This window comes from Onychomys torridus, chromosome 22 (genome assembly GCF_903995425.1).
Source record: "Onychomys torridus chromosome 22, mOncTor1.1, whole genome shotgun sequence".
Lineage (NCBI taxonomy): Eukaryota > Metazoa > Chordata > Mammalia > Rodentia > Cricetidae > Onychomys > Onychomys torridus.
In genome coordinates this window covers 4,117,978-4,138,553 of record NC_050464.1, presented here as the reverse complement: position 1 = coordinate 4,138,553, position 20,576 = coordinate 4,117,978, and the positions used below count along the sequence as shown (strand labels likewise).

The 20,576-nt window shown below is 45.3% G+C and overlaps 1 protein-coding gene across 5 annotated transcripts in view; it reads left to right on the top strand.

The window, feature by feature from the left end:
* Window positions 1-7,006: 7,006 nt before the first annotated feature.
* The window catches only part of Pan3 (poly(A) specific ribonuclease subunit PAN3), a 126,128-nt gene continuing 112,558 nt past the window's right edge, over window positions 7,007-20,576 (top strand). For all 5 annotated transcript variants that reach the window (XM_036171835.1, XM_036171832.1, XM_036171834.1 and 2 more), the window contains exon 1: window positions 7,007-7,825. In XM_036171835.1, coding sequence (XP_036027728.1) covers window positions 7,408-7,825 — 418 coding nt within the window. In that variant the 5' untranslated portion in view covers window positions 7,007-7,407. The remainder of the gene's footprint in view (window positions 7,826-20,576) is intronic.

Genomic DNA, 20,576 nt, shown 5'->3' with positions numbered 1-20,576 from the left:
ACATCAAAGCAGAAGTGGGGAGGTAACTAACTGGAAAGAGGACGGGGATCAGTGCAGTGTGATAACAGAAGACAATGAAATCGCCATACCAAAACTTGTAATGTACAGTATGTGTTCATAAAAATACCCTACCCCCCACAAAAAAAAAAACCAACCCTTTCAATATGGTAGTGTAACTGCTGCAAACAGGAAGATTTTGAGGGGAAAAAAAATCTTAAAACGAGATAGATGGCTGCTAATCATGCAGTAAAGAAGCATGCTCCATCTGTTTGAGTGATAAATGAACTAAGAATACAGGGAAAGAAGCATAGCTCCGACCTATTCCAAGTGTGTAGGGATGTGTTTAATCTTCCAGTGGATAAAATGGGGACTGGGGATGGTTCGGTGGATTCAGGCGCTTGCTGTGTGCCGGCTGGTTTTGTCACCTTGAATAAAGCCAGAATCCATGGAGAGGAAGCCTCTGTGGGAAAATGCCTCCATAAGAGGGGGCCACAAGCAAGCCCAGAGGGTGTTTTTCAGTGGGGGAGGGCCCAGCCCATTGTGAATGGGGCCATGGTTGGGCTGGAGGTGCAGGGTCCTATAAGAAAGCAGGCTGAGCAAGCCAGCTAGCAGCACTCCATGGCATCTGGATCCGCTCCAAGCTCAGCCCTGCATGAGCTCCTGACTTCCTGTGATATGAAGTCAAAACCAAACAAACTTTTCCCTCCCCAACTTGCTTTAGGTCGTGCTTTTTTTTTTTTGTTGTTGTCATTTTCATTGTATCAACACTAACCTTAGTTCGAGGCCAGCCTGGGCTACGGAGTGAGTTCCAGGACAGGCTCCAAAGCTACACAGAGAAACCCTGTCTCTCAAAAAACCAAAAAACCAAAAAAAAAAAAAAAAAAAAAGTAACCTTAACTAGAACACTGTGCAAGCTGGGACCTCGGTTTGATCCAAGGAACTTGTGGAAAACACTAGATGCAGAGGCAAGCAGGTGTGAATCATACATTCCTGTGGAGAGATGGGAGAGCTGACCTAAAGCCTGTGTTTGCACCACAGCAGCAGAAACAAAATCGCCTGCCAACAAGGTGGAGGGAGAGAACTCTCAAAAGCTGTTCTCTGACCTCCACAAGAGTACTGTGGCATGTGCACAGCCAAACACACACTAAACCAACCAACCTTAAAAAGGAAAACCCAAAAACAAATACAAAACAAACAAAAAAAACCCGAGCTGAAAAGCCCCAAATCCCAAGAACTTGACTGCCTCGTCAAAAAAGAGCTAAGGATGGAGTTTTGAGACCGGGATTTAGAACTAAGCGTGTGTAGTGGCTTGGATGAAAACGACTCCCATAGGCTCCCACACTAATAGGAGGCGTGGCCTTGTTGGAGGAAGTGTGTCACTGGGGGTGGGCTTTGAGGTTTCAGATGCTCGGCAGGTCCAGTGTCACTCTCTTCTTGTTGCTTGCTGATGCAGATCTAGACCTCTCAGCTACCTCTCCAGCACCATGTCTGCTGCACACAGACATGCTTCCTGCCGTGACAATAATGGACTAAACTTCTGAACTGTTAAGCCAGCCCCAATTAAATGTTTTCCTTCCTAAGAGTCACTGTGGCCTTGGTTCTGTTCACAGCAATAGAAACCCTAACTATGACAGTTACTTTGTACGAAGTAATAGAAACTCACAGATCCTTCCAACTCAGAGATTCCCAAGGTTCCATACAAAACATCTTCATTAAACTGTTTCACAGGACTACTGGGAGGAACCTATGAAACTCAGGCACCGTCAGGTCACAGTAACTGTCCTAGTCATCATCATAGAAATAGAGCTAAAGGAGATAAAGGAAATACAAAGTTGTCAGAAGAGCTCCACTGCACGACCAGGTGGTAGGAGTAATTCTGCAAATGAAGACTTCTGTTTCTGCTACTTCCTCCCAGAGGTTCTTTTGTTTTTCAGTACTCCAAAAGCCATGCAGGCCTAATGAATCAGGTTGTCCTGTGGGGTGCTGTTTAGTAGTAGTGATTGATGTGAGTGCCACTCCTGGGCAGGTGGTCTTGGGTGGCTAAGAAAGCAGGCTGAGGCAGTGAGGAGAAGTTAGTGAGCAGTGTTCCTCCAAGACATCAGCTTCAGTTCCTGCCCTGACTTCCCTAACATGGACTCTATCTAACTTGTAAGCTGAAATAACTTCCGTCCGCAGTGGAGCTGCTGCATTAGAAAGCAAACCTGGACACTATTAATCAACTCTTCCCAAAGTGCTTTGTGGGGTAGGTGCCTGAAGTGGTCCAGAGGGTGAGTATTCTACAGCTCCCATTTTGTGTAGGGTCCAAGCTGTCCTCCAAACCAGGCCAATCTTTTCCCCTTCCCAGCAATGCTTCCGTTTTCTGTATCCTGATCACAGAAGGTTCACAGGAAGGCATCGATGGCAGAGGGAGTAACCAGGTTCCTGAGGAAATGTTATGGGGGAAGCTTCAGATTTGTCTTCTGTGAAAGCTTTTGGTAGCAGGCAAAGCAGAAGCTGGGGGCACTGCAGAATTGAACGTTTTAAAGCCATTACACTGTGGCCAACAGAGGCTGGTGAGAAGGACAGTGTTTTGGAAGCACAGTCTGGCAGCACTAACTTCACAAATTGACAGCAAGTGTGCTGTTGAAAACCTGGCGAATTTGGGAATAACCCTACTTGAGTAGTAATAGTAATGTCAATAGTCAGGGTTCTGAAAAAGACTCCATTTCTCAAAACCTTCCAACGCTAGCACATTTTTTTGGTACAAATTAATACTGCTGAACCAGTCTTTGGTGAAGATACAATATACTTTGAGGTACAGTATAGTGAAAATGTGAAGAAAAGAAATGGCCAACAAGTGTCTAATTGCTTTTAATAATTTATTTGAAACCTAGAATAGAGAATAATTAAATGAATACCACATACCTGCTTCTAGGAATTCAAAGGCTAATTAAACTGAACAAATCTTGATGGGCAGTGGTGGTGTACACCTTCAGTCCTAGCAGCCTGGAGACAGAGGCAGATGGGTCTCTGAGAGTTAAGGCCAGCCTGGTTTACATAGTGAGTTCCAGGCCAGAGCTATGAAGCAAGACCCTCAAAAAAAATTACAACAAATGAATGCTTATTTTTAAATGATAGAATGTATGCTTACCACACAAAGGAAAACGAAAGGAAAATAGGCAAACTCTATATACTTTGTTTTCTTCTTCTTGAAACTATAGCTAATGTTTGGAGACAATCCTCACCCTATACTTTTTAAAAACATTACTTATGAAGCATATATGGTTCTGCATCATGTTTCATATCCACAGAATATCTAAGTGTCAGTTTTCCTGGCTATGATTTTTATAGCTGTCCAATATTCTCAGTCTGCACCCCACTAGTGAGCTGGCTACTCCTTGTGTTTCCAGTTTAGGTCACTTGTAACTTTCTTCGTTGGCTTTCTTGAGTAAAACTGCAATGAGTACACTAGAATGCAAAAACCAAGGAGAGGTACTGGGGTTTATCTGTCAAGAACAGTAATATCTCACACCGCTCATTTTGGGGGGTGGGGGAGTATGTCACCAGTGCTATGTCAAAAATACCCCCATTCCTCCAACTTAATTCAGACTCAAAGCCGAGTATCTGTTTTGACACCATACAGACTTTCTATTAGTGAACCTTTACCAATCCTAATCTGTCACTTACTATGTTACCTTTACCAACCCTAATCTGTCACTTACTTTGTTACCTTTACCAATCCTAATCTGTCACTATGTTACCTTTACCAACCCTAATCTGTCACTTACTATGTTACCTTTACCAACCCTAATCTGTCACTTACTATGTTACCTTTACCAACCCTAATCTGTCACTTACTATGTTACCTTTACCAATCCTAATCTGTCACTTACTATGTTACCTTTACCAATCCTAATCTGTCACTTACTATGTTACCTTTACCAACCCTAATCTGTCACTTACTGTTACCTCTTCCCACTTGTTTTGGGGAATACCGGTCAACTAGCTGTTTCTTAGGGTGTCAGTAAAGTTTTTAAAGAAAAGCTAGAGTCCAAAGGAGAGAGCTAAAGACTATTTATTTATTGTGCATCAATCCACTGATACCCTTTGCATACAAGCACCTCCAGGGCTCACTTTGTCAATATTTGATTATGACTAATCTGAGACGGCTGAGCTACCTGAATGAACACTGTAGCCCACTTTTCTCTAATTTGTTCAGAAGGATTTAGTGTAATTTTTCAAATGTGGTACTGAGGGATGACTGAATGTATCACTGGCATTCTCTAATGACTCCATTCTAACTTTTGAGGCTCAACTTTTTTTTGAAGATTTACTTTTATTATTTTTTAATTTGTGTATGTTATCTATGTGGGGGAATGCATATATGAGCATTTGTATGTAGGAGTGTGCTCAGATATGAGCACAGTACCCTAGGAAGCCAGAAGCCTAGGAACTCCTGGAACTAGAATTACAGACAGGGTTGAGCCTCCATGTGGGCGCTGGGAGTTGAACTCAGGTCCTTTGGAAGAGCAGCCAGTGCTTTTAATTACTGATCCATTTCTCCAGCCTGAGGCTCAACCTTTTTAAAAATTATTTCTTCATGTGCATTCATGTTTTGCCTACATGTGTGGCTGTGCAAAAGTGTCAGATCCCCTGAAACTGGAGTTAGAGTTATGAACTGCCATGTGGGTGCTGGGAATTGAACCTGGGTCCTCTGTTCTTAACCACGGAGCCATTTCTCCAGCCACCAAGGCTCAATGTTATACATTTAATTTTTGGTATCTATATGCTTCTTTATGAATACATGTGCAGGCTTATATAAGTGTATGTGCATGTGTGTACAGGGCACATACGGAAGCCAGAGGACGAACTCAGGTACTATCCTTGGAAAGGCTGTCCACCTCATTTGAGACAAGAGTCTCTTCCTCACTGGACTGGAGCTCCAATCAAGCTAGACTGGCTGGCCAGCTAGCACAAAGGGCTGTCTCTCTGCCTTCCCAGCATTGGTATTATAAGCACACAGACCACGCCCAGCATTTTTACTGGGTTCTAGGGAATTGAACACAGTTCTTCAAACTTGCAAGGCAAGAGTTTTCTTGACTGAACTATCCTGAGGCCAAGTCTTACATTTGTTGTGTATCAGAGTCTAGCACAGGTCTTGCTTGGTATATAATACACGGCAGATTCTCATTGAGGTTAGTTTGAACAATATGTTGAGTGTGGCATAAATTCATCCAACCCCTGTTGTCTCACTATAAACACCACTCTCCTCGTCAATTCATTAAGACATACAAGTTTATTTAGCAGTAGTAATACACACAACACAAACAGCACAAAGTTTGTCTCTAGGTAAGTCTTGGATTGGAATTATTGAACTTTGGACAATTTTAGGCCTCACTCTGCTCAGGGACAACCTGCCTTTCTTTTCTTGCTTTTCAGGGTTCTTATGGGGATCTTTTCTTCTTCTAAAAGGAAATGTTTAATGTTGCTACTTAGTATTCTGTGATAATTTCTAATTGCCCTCAAGAAAAAGTCCAATCCCTTAACATGGCCTGAAAGGACCTCTGTGGACTCCACTCAGCTGTCTGCTATCACGAATCTCCCAACAACCTAACCTGTTTCACCCCAAGGCCTCTTTCACAGCTGTTTGATTTGTCTGGAATGGTCTTTCTCTACACACCCAGTAGCAATAAAAGGGAACTGCTAAACTTTCTATTTCTTCCCAAACACAGACATTTATATGCATCAGTACAAAGGAGGCACAGAGAGGCAATCAGATTTCGAATGCAGATCTAAGTTCAAGGATGCTTTCAACGCCCTCTCTTCTATCAGTTCTAGGTTCTCCAACATCTTTAAGTCCTAACAGCTGATTCGGTATGGTTAGCGTTAGAGACTCTAATTTACACCTGCCCGCATCTTTCCCGTCACTAGCCGGAGGATGAGCAAGCCATCTGAATTCAGTTATGACTGCATCTTGTTCACTTCTGAGTCCCCAGCTCCGTTCCAGTTCCTGGTACATGTAATGAACATCAACCAATACTTGTTGAATATTCAAATGGCTGAAAACTGCTTTCACACGGCAAGATTTCCGCGGAGGACTTAGCTAGGCAATATCACTAGGCTTACCAGCTTGGGATCTACAGCATGCATCTCACCCTTTCTGCAGTGGGGTACTTTTGTTTATATCCATTCTTCTGTGACTTCGTCAGGTCGCCACAACTCCTTAAATAGTGCCCACACCCATCCTTTTCATAACAGGGATTTGTCTTTTGAGAAAATCTTGCAGAGAAAAAAAACCTAAAACGTTAAAATCAATTTTCACTTCATTGCTGTTCTTCAAAATGTCTTAAAGCCTCTCCCCTTAAAAAAAAAAAAAAAAGGTAGTGGCGAGGGTTAAAAACCTCAAAAAGTGAATTTCGAACGCAGAGTAGGGAAGCATTCTAGCACGTTTGGAAATGGGTCTCCCCGTGCTACCTAGGCAGCACTGTCCCAGGTGGCATCTTGTTTTTCACAAAAAACTCAAGGAGGGCCGTCCAAGCAGAGGAAACAGGTGCTGCTCTAAGCAGGGGGTTTGTTGACATCAACGGTTCTGGCTCCATTTTTTGACAAAGAGCCCAGAAGCGAAGGCTATCTGGCCAGTAGTTCCATCACCTTCGAGGGGGAGGATAAAAAGGGACGCCGGGGAGGTGGGGAAACGGGAAGAGGGAGAGGAAACGTGGCGAGAGGGACGAAAACTCCCGTCCGCTGCGGGGAGCGGGGCTGGGCCGCGTCCCCCTGCAAGCACCAGGGCCGGGCTGTCAACTTTGTCTTTCCACTTCTCAGCTAACCACCACCCGGCTCCAGGAGGAGACCTCAAGGAGGGCCTCCTGCCTCGTGAAACTCCAGCACCCGACCCGCGACCGACGAGTGGAACAGCACCAGGGGGCTCCGGCCGGCCTAACCGCCTGCGGGCGGCTCGCGGAGGCCCCCGGGGGGCCACGCCTGCCGCCCGGGCCAGGCCTCTACCCACAAGCCCCCGCGCCCGCGCGCGCACGCGCAGAGGCTGCGGCCGTCTCAGGAAGAGGAAAATGGAATAAACAACTCGGAGGCACCAGAGCGCAAGACGACGAGCTGGGGCAGAGTTTAAAAACAAACCGGCTGCCTCCGCCGTGCCTTCCCCCTGCAGCTGCCGGCCGCCGCCGCTCCAGGGTCCCCCAGAGCCCCGGCCGCGCGCGCCGCGCCGCGCCGCGTCCCGCGCGGCCCCTTTAAGGACAGCGGAGAGGGAGAATCCCCACTCGCCGCCCGCCCCTCCCCCTCCCCGGGCGGCTCCGGCTCCCTCAGCGGGCCCAACCCGCCCGGCCGGCTTCCATCCGGCTCCGGCGGCGGCGGCGGCTCCTTCCCGCCCTCGTCTATGGTGGCGGCGGCGGGGGACGCGGCTGCGGCGTGGCCATGAACAGTGGCGGCGGCCTCCCGCCCCCCTCGGCCGCCGCCTCCCCGTCGTCGTCCTCGCTGGCGGCGGCCGTGGCGGTCGCGGTCGCGGCCTCGTCGGGCGTCGGGGGCGTCCCCGGCGGGCCGGCCGCGGGCGTGAAGCTCAAGTACTGCCGCTACTACGCCAAGGACAAGACGTGCTTCTACGGGGAGGAGTGTCAGTTCCTGCACGAGGACCCGGCCTCCGGCGCGGTCCCGGGGCTCGGCCTCCATAGCAACAGCGTCCCGCTGGCGCTGGCGGCCGCGTCGGGGGCCGGCTTTCCTCCCGGAGCGCTCCCGGGCGGGGGAGCAGGGCCGCCCGCGGGGCCCAAGAAGCCGGAGCTGGGCGTCCCGGGAGCGGCGGCAGCGGGCGGCGGACTTGATGGGCCGCGGCTGGCGAGTGAGTGAGGCCCGGGCGGGGCGGTGCGGTGCGGGCGGGCGGGCCGGCCGAGCGCGGGGAGGAGGCGGCCTCAGGCCGCCCGCTTCCCCTCACCTCCGTGCGGCCCGAGAGGCCTAGGCCCTGCGTAGCCCTGCTTCCTTCTTCCTGCTTCCTCTCTCCGCCGCCCTGGGCCAGCCGGGGAGCTAGGGGAGGCGGGTTCCCCGGGAGCGTGGGTGGATGGAAGTGTGTGCGGGGGAGGGCTGGAGGTGGGGGGCCGGCCCGGGGAGTGGGTGCGCGGAGGGGGAGGGGGATGGGCTGCGGCGTGTGAGGAAAGGGGTGCCCGTTTCCGGGTGTGTAAGTGTGCAAAGGGGCCGGGTTTGCGAGCACTGTGTGGAGTGCAGTCTGCCTAAAGTTGAGGTTCACCGGTGGGTGTGTGTCTGTGGGTAGGAGGCGGGAGGGGAAGGGCGGGCTTAAGGCACAGTAGCTTTGCTGGAAAGTTTTGTAGAAAGCTTTTGAGAGCAAGGTTTTTCGGGCCTGAAATGCTTTCTAAGGATGTCGAAGGGGCGGAGTGGTGTACAGAGCCTCTTTCCTTCCTTCCTTTTTTCCTTCCTTCCTTCCTTCCTTCCTTCCTTTTTTCCTTCCTTCCTTCCTTCCTTTTTTCCTTCCTTCCTTCCTTCCTTTTTTGAAGTGTGCACAAGTTTTATAGAGAGCTTGAATTAGGAATTTCCGAGGACTTGGCACTCTGGTAGTTTTCTGGAAAGCTAGACTAAGTGAACTGGGTGTCTGCCGGGATCTTGTCTTTCCCGTAACATTATATTGAGTGAACTCTCAGCATTGTGCCTCAAGAGCGTCTTCGCACTACGCAAGATTTCGTGAGAATGATTTAGGGCTGTGTATGTATAGCTTTTTAGTTGAATGGAGTTCGCTATGACTGGAAATGATTTGTAGAATGTTGCCCTTGAACATTGAGAGTAGGTACCCGATTTCCCCTCGTTTTAGATCTTGCGATAACGCGATAAAAGGTTAACTTAGACTTCGGAACAATCTGTCTTTAACACTGAACAACCTGATACAATGGTTTAGCACTTACTGGGATGATTTATTTTAAAAAGCTTGTTTCTTTTTGAATGATGGGCTTGTCTCTTTTTACCGAAGCTTAAATGCTAATAAATTTAGATGTTTTGTAAAGAATAGCTACTTTATTGCTGGGATGTAGCTGTTGACTTTTAAAAAATTACATTTATCTGTTTCTCTGTATGTATGTGAGTGTGTGCCTACCATAGATAGCACAGAGTTCAGAGGAAAGTTTGAGGGTCTTTTTTTCTCCTCCTATGTGGGTCCTGGAGCTGGAACTCAGATGATCAGGCTTGGCAACAGGCACTTTAATTACTGCGACTCAGCAAGGTCCTGGTATGTGTCCCTTCCTCCTCTCCCTGTTTGTTTTTTCAGACAGGGCTTCCCTCGGTAGCCCAGGCTGGTCTGAACTGGAGATCCTGCTGCCTCACTCAGCCTTGTGAGCTGGAACTATAGGTGTGCCATCATGCCCAGTGAAAGTTTTCAAGGTAAATTTTAGGAAATGAAGTTGTGGCTCCAGTTAATTTAAGGATAATGTTTGATTGGTAAGGAAATGAAAAAGAACAGTATCTGTCCTGGTTTGCTTTCTGTTGTGTTAAAACACCATAAGCAAAAACAAGTTGGGGAGGAGGGAGGGTTTGTTATATGTATATATATATATATGTAGAGTCCATTGCTGAGGGAAGCTAGGCACCAGCATGAGCCTGGGGGGGGGGGGTGGTACTGGAACAGCCCGAGGAGGAGGAGGAGGAGGAGGGGGAGGAGGAGGAGAAAGAGAAAGGCTGCTACTGAGTGGCTCTTTGCCTAGGGTGGCACCTCCTTCAGAGATGGCCCTCCCCTATCATTTGTCACTGTCTGGCCCTGTGACATTTCTTTAACATGATTGGCCACTGTCCTCTTCCTTGGTAGGCTTGAACCTAATGGCTTTTCTGAATTTGTACACTTAATTAGTTGTCCAATCTGTTTCTCAGACTCTTAAGATAGCCTTCAGCCACTAATTAAGGATTCAAGGAAATTAAAATAGACAACGAATTCCAAATATTGCCATTACAAAACATCTGAATTCTGTTAGTTGCTGACTGGTATTAGGAATTCTGTTAGTTGCTGACTGGTATTAGGACATTCTTCACCAGGCAGTGGTGGTGCATGCCTTTAATCCCAGCACTTGGGAGGCAGAGGCAGGTGGATCTCTGTGAGATCCAGGCCAGCCTGGTCTACAAAGCAAGTTCCAGGAAAGGCACAAAGCTACACAGAGAAACTCTGTCTCGAACCCCCCCCCCCAAAAAAAGAAGGACATTTTTCAAGTGAATCTTTTAATGTCAGTGTCTCATCAGCAAGAGATCATAGCAGGATGAGGGGTGGTGGTGGTGGCGGCGGCGGCAGCAGCGCATGCCTGTAATCCCAGCACTTGGGAGGCAGAGGCCGGTGGATCTCTGAGTTCGAGACCAGCCTGGGCTACAGAGCTAGTCCAGGACAGGCTCCAAAGCTACAGAGAAACCCTGTCTCGAACCCCCCCCCCTCCAAAAAAAAGAGATCATAGCAGGGTTGCTACCTGTTGGACTCCATGCTCTTCCATCACTACTTTGGCCTCCGTGGAATGGTATGTTCATGTGCATATGCTTTCAGGAAGAACCTGTTTAAATTGAATTGTTGCATGTTGCTATAATAGAAAAACATAGATTGAACAATTTACAAATTTCAGAGTCCGGCAAGATGGCTCAGAGGGAAAGAACCAACTCCTGCAAGTCTTCTGATCTCTACACTTACTGCATTCCCACTAAACCCCCAATAAATAAATACATAGTTAAAAAAAATGAAGAACTGCAACCTTGTAATCCCAGCACTTGGTAGAGAATCAGAAGTTAAAGGTCATCATCCTTTGTCACATAGGTATTGTAGGCTGTTTGGGCTACAGGAAGCCAAAAGGAAAGGAGATGTATTTGTTTTGGAGGATGAGAAGTCCAGCTGTATGGAGAAGGCCTTTATGTTGTGCTCAGCAGAAAAAACAAGAATGTAGTCAGTGTAAGAGAGCAAGAGAGTGCCAGACTGCTTTCGTGATAGGTCTGATCTTAAGCTAGGGTTAGGGTTAGGGTTAGTCCAGCCTTCTCAACATCGGTCTGTCCAGAAGAGAGAACTCCTTGTGACAGGATCACCTCTGTTTTGTTTGTTTTTGGTTTTCTCTGTGTATCCCTGACTATCCTGGAACTCTCTTTGTAGATCAGGCTGACCTCAAACTCACAAGAGATGTACCTGCCTCTACCTCCAAGTGCTGGGATCAAAGGTGTGTGCCACCACTGTTGGGCACAATCACCTCTTACTAGGTGTTCCTTTCCATCTCTGTTGCATTGGGGATTTAATGTCTAATACTTGGACTTCAGGGGTCATTCAGATGGGAGCATTTGGCCCTGAACTCTAAAAACACTGTCCTCACAATGCCCAATTCATTCCTTCATCTCAGTAATCACAAGACTTGTTCACTCCTTCCACTAACAATTTAAAAGTGTAAAGTCCATACCATATCTAAACCAGATATGGGGGACATGGGCACCTTCCTCTGAATCCCCGAGTCGGAAATGAAGGTACGTGTTTCTACAATTAAGTGGTGGAACAGGTAGGGATAGGGTAAATGTTCTCATTCCAGAAAGGAATAGGCAGGAAAGGGGTTGTGTGTCCCAAGTATGCCCACAATCTAGTGGGAAATTTAAGCATATTCTTCTCATCCTGGGCTGGGAGTTGGACCCTAGGGCCTCAGGTGGCCCTATCCCTGTAAACCACCCCCCACCCCCATTTAAAAAATCTCTTACCTTGGATTTTTCCATTTTGACTTGGACACTGGTGACCTTACAGTTCTGTGGTGACAGGGGCTAGTACTACTCGGGAATTGTCTGAGTAGGGACTGTGAGTGTGTGGCTCTAACTCTCCTGTCAGATGCCCAGGCTCTCCAGGTCACCTTTTGAAATGTAGTTGTGAGTTTGTCACAGCCCCTTAGATCTTCCACTGTGTGGCAGTCAGTGGTATACGTCCTGTTTCTTTGGCTGTGGCTTATGCTTCCTGGACTTGAGGAGTGGTTGCTACTGGGAGCAGAGAACCTGAGGTGATTTGGCAGCCAGCCTGAAGGGCAATCTGGCCCTTGCCACCTAGACTATTTTGCTTTCTCAGAGCTCTTGGTCAGTCCAGGGAGAGGCAATCTCAGAGGTGTCTTTTTTTTTTTGAGAGGTCTCTTAAATGTCCTCCTAACTGGCATTTTCAGTGTCTGCTTGATTCCCCCTTCTTCCTATTAACTTTTTGTATTTGGACAGTTTCATACATGTTTGTATTGTGCTCCCCAGACTCCTCTCTTATTCCTTCTTTCCCATTACCTCTGGGATTCTTTTCCCCAACATGTCCCCCCCTCCTACTTTCAGGTATTTTTATTTTAAACTTTTTTTTTTTTTTTTAAATGAAGCTCTGGCTGTCCTGGAACTCTCACTGTAGACAAGGCTGTCCTTGAACTTGGAGATCAACCTGCCTCTGCCTCCCCAGTGCTGGGCCTCAAAGTTTGCACCACTACCACCCTGTGGTCTTTTTAAATTAAACAAAACAAAAAAGAAGTTAACCACTGAGTTAAAATGGGGTTGCCTGCATGAGCATGGGTGTGGGATTATTACTGGGGCATGGGCAATTTACCAGTGGCTATGTCCCTGAAGAAAAATGATTTCTGTTCCCCCAGTAGCCATTAACCAATAGCTTCTTGGCCAGGGGTGGAGCCTCTTGAGCTCCTCCCCCATCCATGCTGGAATGTTGACAGGATCCATCTTGTGCTGGTACCGAGTTCATGAGTTCTATGACTGTGTCATGTGTGGAAGACAGTTTCAACAGTAATCGCCCCCATCCTCCAGCTCTTACATGACATTCTTTCTGCCTCTTTCCTAATGTTCTAAGAGCCTTGGGCAGTGTGTGTGTGCCTGTGTGTGTTACAGATAATGCCCTGTTTAGAGCACTTAAACCAGTTAGGTGTTTCAGTATTAACTGCAAGAGGAAACTTCTCTGACCAGTGTTGCTTAGTAGAGTCAGTTACCTGGTGCAGCTGGGCAGAGTTGAAAGGTGGAGTTCTCAGAGCCCTCTGCCTGTAGCCAACTGCTTGCCATTTGGCCACGTTCTTGGATTGCACTTCTAAGTGTTCCTCTTCATTTCCCAAATCTTTGTTTAGCTTCTCTTTTGATTGCAAATTCTGTCTGTGTTTTCTGCTTTTCAGATTTTGTATGCAGTTAAAGGTAGTCATACAATTAATTCCTTTGTATTTCCTGTAGAAACTTCTGCCAGATAGCCTAGTTCACTGTTCTGTTTCAGCTTTTCTCTGTCAGGGACAGAAGTCGGCCAGTTTTTGACACAGTAACTGGAGGAGCTGTTTGCTTTTGTGTAGGAAGAGCCTCTTCAACTCCTTTCTGAATAATGTTACATTATATGACTGTATCACTTGCTTTGTAATTTTACTGTTAGTGGGTACTTAGATTGTTTAATTTTTGTCTGTGAAGAAAAACAGTTATATATGTGGAGTGGAGAAATGAGCAGTGTGAGGGGCACTTGATCTTCTGAAGACTGGTTGGGTTCCCAGCACCCATGTCCTGCAGCTTCCAGCCACCTGGAACTCCCCATCTCCAGGGATCTGGTGTTGGCAACTGGTACACACATGTACACACATAGACACATACATCAAAATGAAAATCAAATTTTAAAATGATTTCTAGGTGTGTTTGGAGAGTTTCTTGCTCAATCAACTAGGGACTTGGTAGGTACAATAGGCTGTGCATATATTCAGCTTCGGTAACCCATGTTCACTTTCTCCCTTTAGAAGTTTATGAATTTTGGTCATTTTATATTTGTAGTTTGGCATTATCTGTCATAATTGCAGCTATTCTGGTGACTAGAATGTATGTATAATACCTTTCTTTTTGTATCTGTTGTATGTTGATTTTAACTGAATTGTCAACAGTGACAACATCGGAAGATCTAAGATATATATATATATATATATATATATATATATATATATATATATATACACACACATATACATACAGCTTACTCTTTTTAAAATTTATTTATAGTGCTTTGATGTTTTGCCATGGATGTTTGTATGAGAGTGTTGTCTCTTGTCTCTTGGAGTTACAGACAATTGTGAGCTGTCATATAGGTGCTGGGAATTGAACTGGGGTCCTGTAGAAGAGCAGTCTGTGCTCTTAACCACTGAGCCATCTCTCCAGCCCCCACAAATTTTTTTTTTTTTTTTGAGCTGAGGATTGAACCCAGCGCCTTGCGCTTGCTAGACAAGCACTCTACCACTGAGCTAAATCCCCAACCCAATTTTTTTTTTTTTTTTTTAAATGCAGTGCTAAACTGTGTAGGATTTCGGCTTCTTTATGGGGCAAGACTCTCCATTTTGTCCCACTTCCTACCTAACCAGTGACTTATATGTGGGCATTTGAGGTTTTGACTCGCTTTACTGTTTCACATCAGCAGAACATTTCATTCATGTTCCAGATAGGATTAAAATAACCTTGGAAGTTAGTGTCGGGGAAAATTCTATCATTGCTTTGCAGGCATTGCAAGGGTGAGCCAGGAAGGCTTATTAGTATGATAAGTTGCCATGACGTTTCGCTCTTGTCAGGGAAGTAAGTAGCTTTTATTTGTTGTTGTTTTCTGTAGTATAGGAAAGCTCTCCACTCCAGTTCTGCTGACCTGGCAGTGGGATAAAAAGTATGTTTTGACAGTCAAGGTTGTTATTATGAGGTAATATAAAGGTACTTGCTTTTTCATAATCATATTTCTGTAAGAGTTTTTTTCCCTTTTTAAAAATTTTTTTATTATTTTTAATCTGGAGCTGAGGACTGAACCCAGAGCCTTGGGCTTGTTAGGCAAGCACTCTACTACTCAGCTAAATCCCCAACCCCTAGAGTTGTTTTTTTTAAGGCTTAGATGTGGTTTGTGTTCAAATGAATTGATTATTGTTGTTGTTGTTATTATTATTTTGAGACAGGGTTTCTCTGCAAAACAGCTCTGGCTGTCCTGGAACTTGCTTTGTGGACCAAACTGGCCTTGAACTCACAGAGATCCGCCTGCCTCTGCCTCCCGAGTTCTGGGATTAAAGGCTATGAATTGACTGTTGATGGAATTCCATTTTCAAGTAGCTAGATTTTCATGATGACTTTACTCTAGAGGGCACTCAAGCTTCAGTAGCCAAAATATGTCAGTGTTTGTTTTATAAGCTTGATTCTATTTGAAATCCAGAAGGTCGATTGTTCTATCAAAACATAATTCTTTTTCAGCTCACTGATTTTAGTAAACAGTGAAGGCAAAGGTCTCTCTTCTTAGCTTTGTAAGCGTGGCTGGGAGTGTTTAAGTTCCTCATCTTGGAAGCGGGGTGGATGATGATGATTAGTGCAGCAGGTGGAGCTCAGGAGTGAGGACAAGCCCGGCCACAGGAGCATCTTGTTTTGGAGGAGTCAGGAGACTTGTTTGGGAGCTAGTAGGCCTGGCCTGGCACATGATAAATAAAGTTCAATCTTAAGTCGCCACAGTTACTGAGTGATGTTATTTAGTTTATTTTTATTAATTTGTGTTTTTTGATACAGAGACTCTTGACTGGAGCTCAGGCTGTTGTTCATCTTGCCTCAGCCTCCTTAGGGCTGGGATCATTGCAGTGTGCCGCCAGGCTTGACTAGTGTTAATCTTCATTTTACATCTGTATTTCCTTTCTTTGTATATTGATTTATTGGTGTTTATGCCTACCCTCCCCACCGGTCCAGAGATTTCTCTGCACAGGCATGAACGAGTAAGTGTGTACACACACACACACACACACACACACACACACACACACCCACACACCACCTTCCTCGTTCTTTATTTTTTTGGTTTTTCAAGACAGGGTTTCGCTGGGCGGTGGTGGCGCACACCTGTAATCGCAGCACTTGGGGAGGCAGAGGCAGGTAGATCTCTTGAGTCCAAGGCCAGCCTGATCTACAGAGCTAGTCCAGGACAGGCTCCAAAGCTACAGAGAAACCCTGTCTCAAAAAACAAAAACAAAACAAAACAAAACAAAAAGACAGGGTTTCACTTCATAGTCTCTCTAGATCAGGTCTGCCTCTGCTTCCTGCGTTCTGTGTTGAAGGCATGCTCCTCCACCACCTGGACACTTTAATTTTGAGGTAGGGTCTTTTATGTGGATCTGGACCTTTCTCCTCCTTGATGCAGGGATTACAGGTGTAAGTAGCCTCATTTGGTTCTTTATGTGGGTGCTGAACTCAGGTTTTCATGCTTGTGAGGCTAAGCCATTTCCTCAGCCCCTCAGTCCGTGTTATAAAGTAGTTCAGTGAGCCAAAGTGCAAGATGATAAAATACTTGTTTTACCAGAGGAGCTGCCATCTTAACAGATGAATATGTATCTAGTGTTGTGTTTCCTTTTGGTATTAGGAATTAGTATTGGGTTGAGAATCCTGAGATTATGTTTTTGTTTTTGGTTTTTCGAGACAGGGTTTCTCTGTAGCTTGGAGGCTGTCCTGGAACTCACTCTGTAGCCCAGGCTGGCTTCAACCCAGAGATCCACCTGCCTCTGCCTCCGCCTCCCAAGTGCTCGGATTACAGGTGTGCACCACCACCGCCTGGCTGAGATTATGGTTTTTAATGCTGTGTCTTTCAAAACAGTTGTGGCCTTGAGCTGTACATTTGGTCTGTATGAAAAATTCTTTTTATGTAAGATAGAGTGGAGTATGCAGCACATGATCTCTAAAAACCTTCAGAACTACAGGACTTTAAATATATGTGTGTTTAAGAAGACAAAGTCTTTTTCCTGTTTCATCTTAGAATTTCTCTTTCTCAACTTTAGAAAGAATTGGTCAGCTCCTGAGTGACAGTGTGTGGATAAGGGTACTGATCTTATTGATTCTGAGTTGACTGGTATGCAGATAATAGTCTTCTAAAAGAAGGACCTCCCTCCCACCCCCTTTGGAGACAGGTTATCAGCTGACCTCCAACTGTTAAGTTGCCAAAGCTGACGTTGAGCTTCTGGGGTCCTCTTGGTTTCACCTAGCTAGTGCTGGGGTGACAGGTATGTACCACCATGCCTGCATTATGCATTATTGGCAGTAAAGGCAGGATTCCCTGCAAGTTAGGAGTACATTGTACCAGCTGAGCTGCATTTCCCAGGCCCTCTCCTTTTTTGATGTCTCTTTGGTATATTTTTCTTGCTTTTTCTTTAAAAAAAAAAAAAGTATTGTTCTTATTGTTGTAAAGGCAGTTTTATTGTATCTTCAGAATGAAAGATGTGTAGCATTTAAAGATCAGAATAATAGCTTAGGAATTAAAAGTGTAAAACATGTACAAGTAGCCAGGCGGTGGGGCCTCACGCCTTTAATCCCAGCACTTGGGAGGCAGAGGCAGGCAGATCTCTGTGAGTTCCAGGCCAGCCTGTGAGTTCAAGGCCAGCCTGAGCTACAGAGTGAGTTCCAGGAGAGGCACAAAGCTACACAGAGAAACCCTGTCTTGAAAAACAAACAGAAAAAAAGGTACAAGTTAAATTTTTTTTCCTTTATTTTGAAGAGAGGGTCTCTTATAGCCCAGGCTGGTCTAGAATTTATTATGTAGCAGAGGATAACCTTTAACTTGTGTTCTTCTTTCTCCACTTTATAAGTGCTGAGATTATAGGTGTGTGCCACTATACCTGGTTTATGTGGTGTTGGGAATTGAACCCAGGGCTTCTTGCATTCTAGGCAAGCCCTTTAATAAAAGATCTACAGCCCTGACCCTAAAAACTTAAATAAGATAGAGTACAAGAGAGAGAGAGAGTTTCCCTCTCTAAGTTCTTTGATCCCTCTTTCCAGAAGACAGCCATTTTTTTTTCCTCAGTTTATTTTGCATCATCGATTCAAAAGCCATCAAAACCATTTTGTATCTTTATTATCCTTTCTGTTATCCTTCCTTCAGTGCATCCTGGCACCTTTATACACTTAGGTGTGAGTCTGTACACAAAGCCTAATGTATTTTCAGTTTTTGAATCTTAACTGTTTAGCTTGTATTTTTTCCACATTTACATAGAAATCTAATTTCTTCATAGCTGCATAACATTTCACTGTATTCTTGGTTTTTTTTTTTTTTTTTTTTTTTTTTTTTTTTTTTTAGTGATGGCTATTTAGATTATGTATGTGTTTGTTTTGCTTTTGTTTTCCTTTTGTGGGGGTCGATAGAATTTAGGGCTTTGTGTATGCTAAGAAATTGTTCTGCCACTGAAGTGTATGTCTAGGCTAGGACCTTTAAAAATGTCTTAAGTGATCTGTTGGTTAGTAGACTCTAGCAGTAAATCAACAATCTGTAAGGAAGTAAGTCTTCCTGTTGCCAGAGCTTGGAAAAAATAGCAGTGTAGCTTTTTTTTTTTTTTTTTGAGCTGAGGATCAAACCCAGGGCCTTGTGCTTGCTAGGCAAGTGCTCTACCACTGAGCTAAATCTCCAACCCCAGTGTAGCTCTTATAGGAGACTATTGTCGGTAAGGTCTTTAGGTACATGTTATAAAAAGACAAATTATTCTTTCTTTCTTTCTTTCTATCTATCTATCTATCTATCTATCTAAAAAGGCAAATTATACTAACCATCCATCCATCCATCCATACCCTGACAGAATTTCTCTGTGTAACAGCTCTGGCTGTTCTGGAACTCACTCTGTAGCCCAGGTTGGCCTCAAGTCACAGAGATCCATCTGCCTCTGCCTCCCGAGTGCTGAAATTAAAGGCCACTGCCTGGCTACAAAACTACTTTTGAAAAACTTAGATTATGGCAATCTTATGAGATAGTATTGTCTCCTTTTTAGAAGAAAAAACGAATCTTAACAGAATTATTGCTCCAAGTCCTAAAACTAGAAAACGTGTCAAAAGAAGGGGTATTTATTCTTTCTAGCATATCTGGGTTCTTTAGCTCATAGTCATTATGATGGGGAGGTCAAGGCAGCAGGACTTTGAAGTGGTTACTACACCACTTGGCATCCACAGTCAAGAAGCAAAGAGTGATGAATGTTGGACTCAGCCAGCTTTCTCCTTTTTATGTAGTCCAGAATGCCTATGGAGGGAATGGTGCCACCCTCTGTGGGCACCTGCCTCTGCCTCCGGAGTGCTGGGATTAAAGGCATGCACCACCACCACCACCACCACCACCACCACCACCACCACCGCCTGGCTTATGTAAAGATTTTTTTTCCCTGTTGGTATGGTAAAATACTCTTGACAAAAGCAACTTAGTGGAGAAAGGGTTATTTGGCTCACAGTTGGAGATTACAGTCAGTCACTCGGGGGAAGTCACAGCCGTAGGACCTTGTGAGAGTGTGGTGGTATTGTGTTTCCTGAAATATTGTGCACTCTAATAAACTTATCTGGGGTCAGAGAACAGAACAGCCACAATTTTAAATATAGAGGTTAGATAGTGGTAGCACACACCTTTAATCCTAGCATTCCAGAGACAGAGATCTGCTTGGGTCTCGGTGAGTTCAAGGCCACACTGGAAACAGCCAAGCATGGTGACTCACTTCCTTTAATCCCAGGAGGTAATGGCAGGAGGCTGAAAGGTATTTAAGGTGTGAAGATGAGGAACTAGAGGCTGGCTAAGTTAGGCTTCTAGCAGCAGTTCAGCTGAGATCCCATTTGGATGAGGACTCAGAAGCTTCTAGTCTGTGGAAACAGGATCAGCTGAGGAATTGGCAAGGTGAGGAAGCTGTGGTCTGTTCTGTTTCTCTGATCATTCAACGTTCACCCTAATACCTGGCCCTGGGTTTGTTTTATTAATAAGACTCTTTAAGATTTGTGCTACATGAGAGCTGATGATATACGGACGAGAAGCAGAAGAGGAAGAAGCATGCCTCAGCCCTGCTCACTTTGATCACCTTGGATAATGCTGGATTCCCGAGTATGGAATGCTGCTGCCCACAATTAAATGTGGGTCTGCTATGAGCTGGGGACAGCTCCTCTCCAGGGTTAAGAGTGTTTTGCTTGCTGGGCGGTAGTGGTGCATGCCTTTATTCCCAGTACTTGGTGGATCTCTTGAGTTTGAGGACAACCTGGGCTACGAGGGAGTTCCAGGACAGCTAGGAATACACACAGAGAACTTGGTCTCCAAAAACAAACAAAGTGTCTTGTTCTTGTAGAGGACCCATTTCCAGTTCATCACTTTTTTTTTTTTTATAGAACTCGGGCCATCCTATCCTTTCTGTCCTCTAGAAGTACCTTCACCCACTAGTGATTTGCATGTGCATGCACAATACCTATATTAAAAGAGATGGTCCTTTCCACATTGATCAATGCAGTCATGACATTCCTCCCATCAGCATGCCTAGGGACTCATCTCCCAGCATGCATAGGGACCCATCTCTCAGGCAATTCTAGAATCTGTCAGATTCTAACTAACCATTAGAGTTGTGTCAATGCTTTTTTTTTTTTTTTTTAAATTTTTATTTATTATATATGCAGTGTTCTGCCTGCATATATACCTGCAGGCCAGAAGAGGGCACCAGATCTCATTACAGATGGTTGTGAGCCACCAAGTGGTTGCTGGGAATTGAACTCAGGACCTCTGGAAGAGCAGCCAGTGCTCTTAACCTCTGAGCCATCTCTCCAGCCTATGTGAATGCTCTTGTTTTGTGATGTGATGATTATCTTGGAAAAACTGAGTACCCCGGCATTCA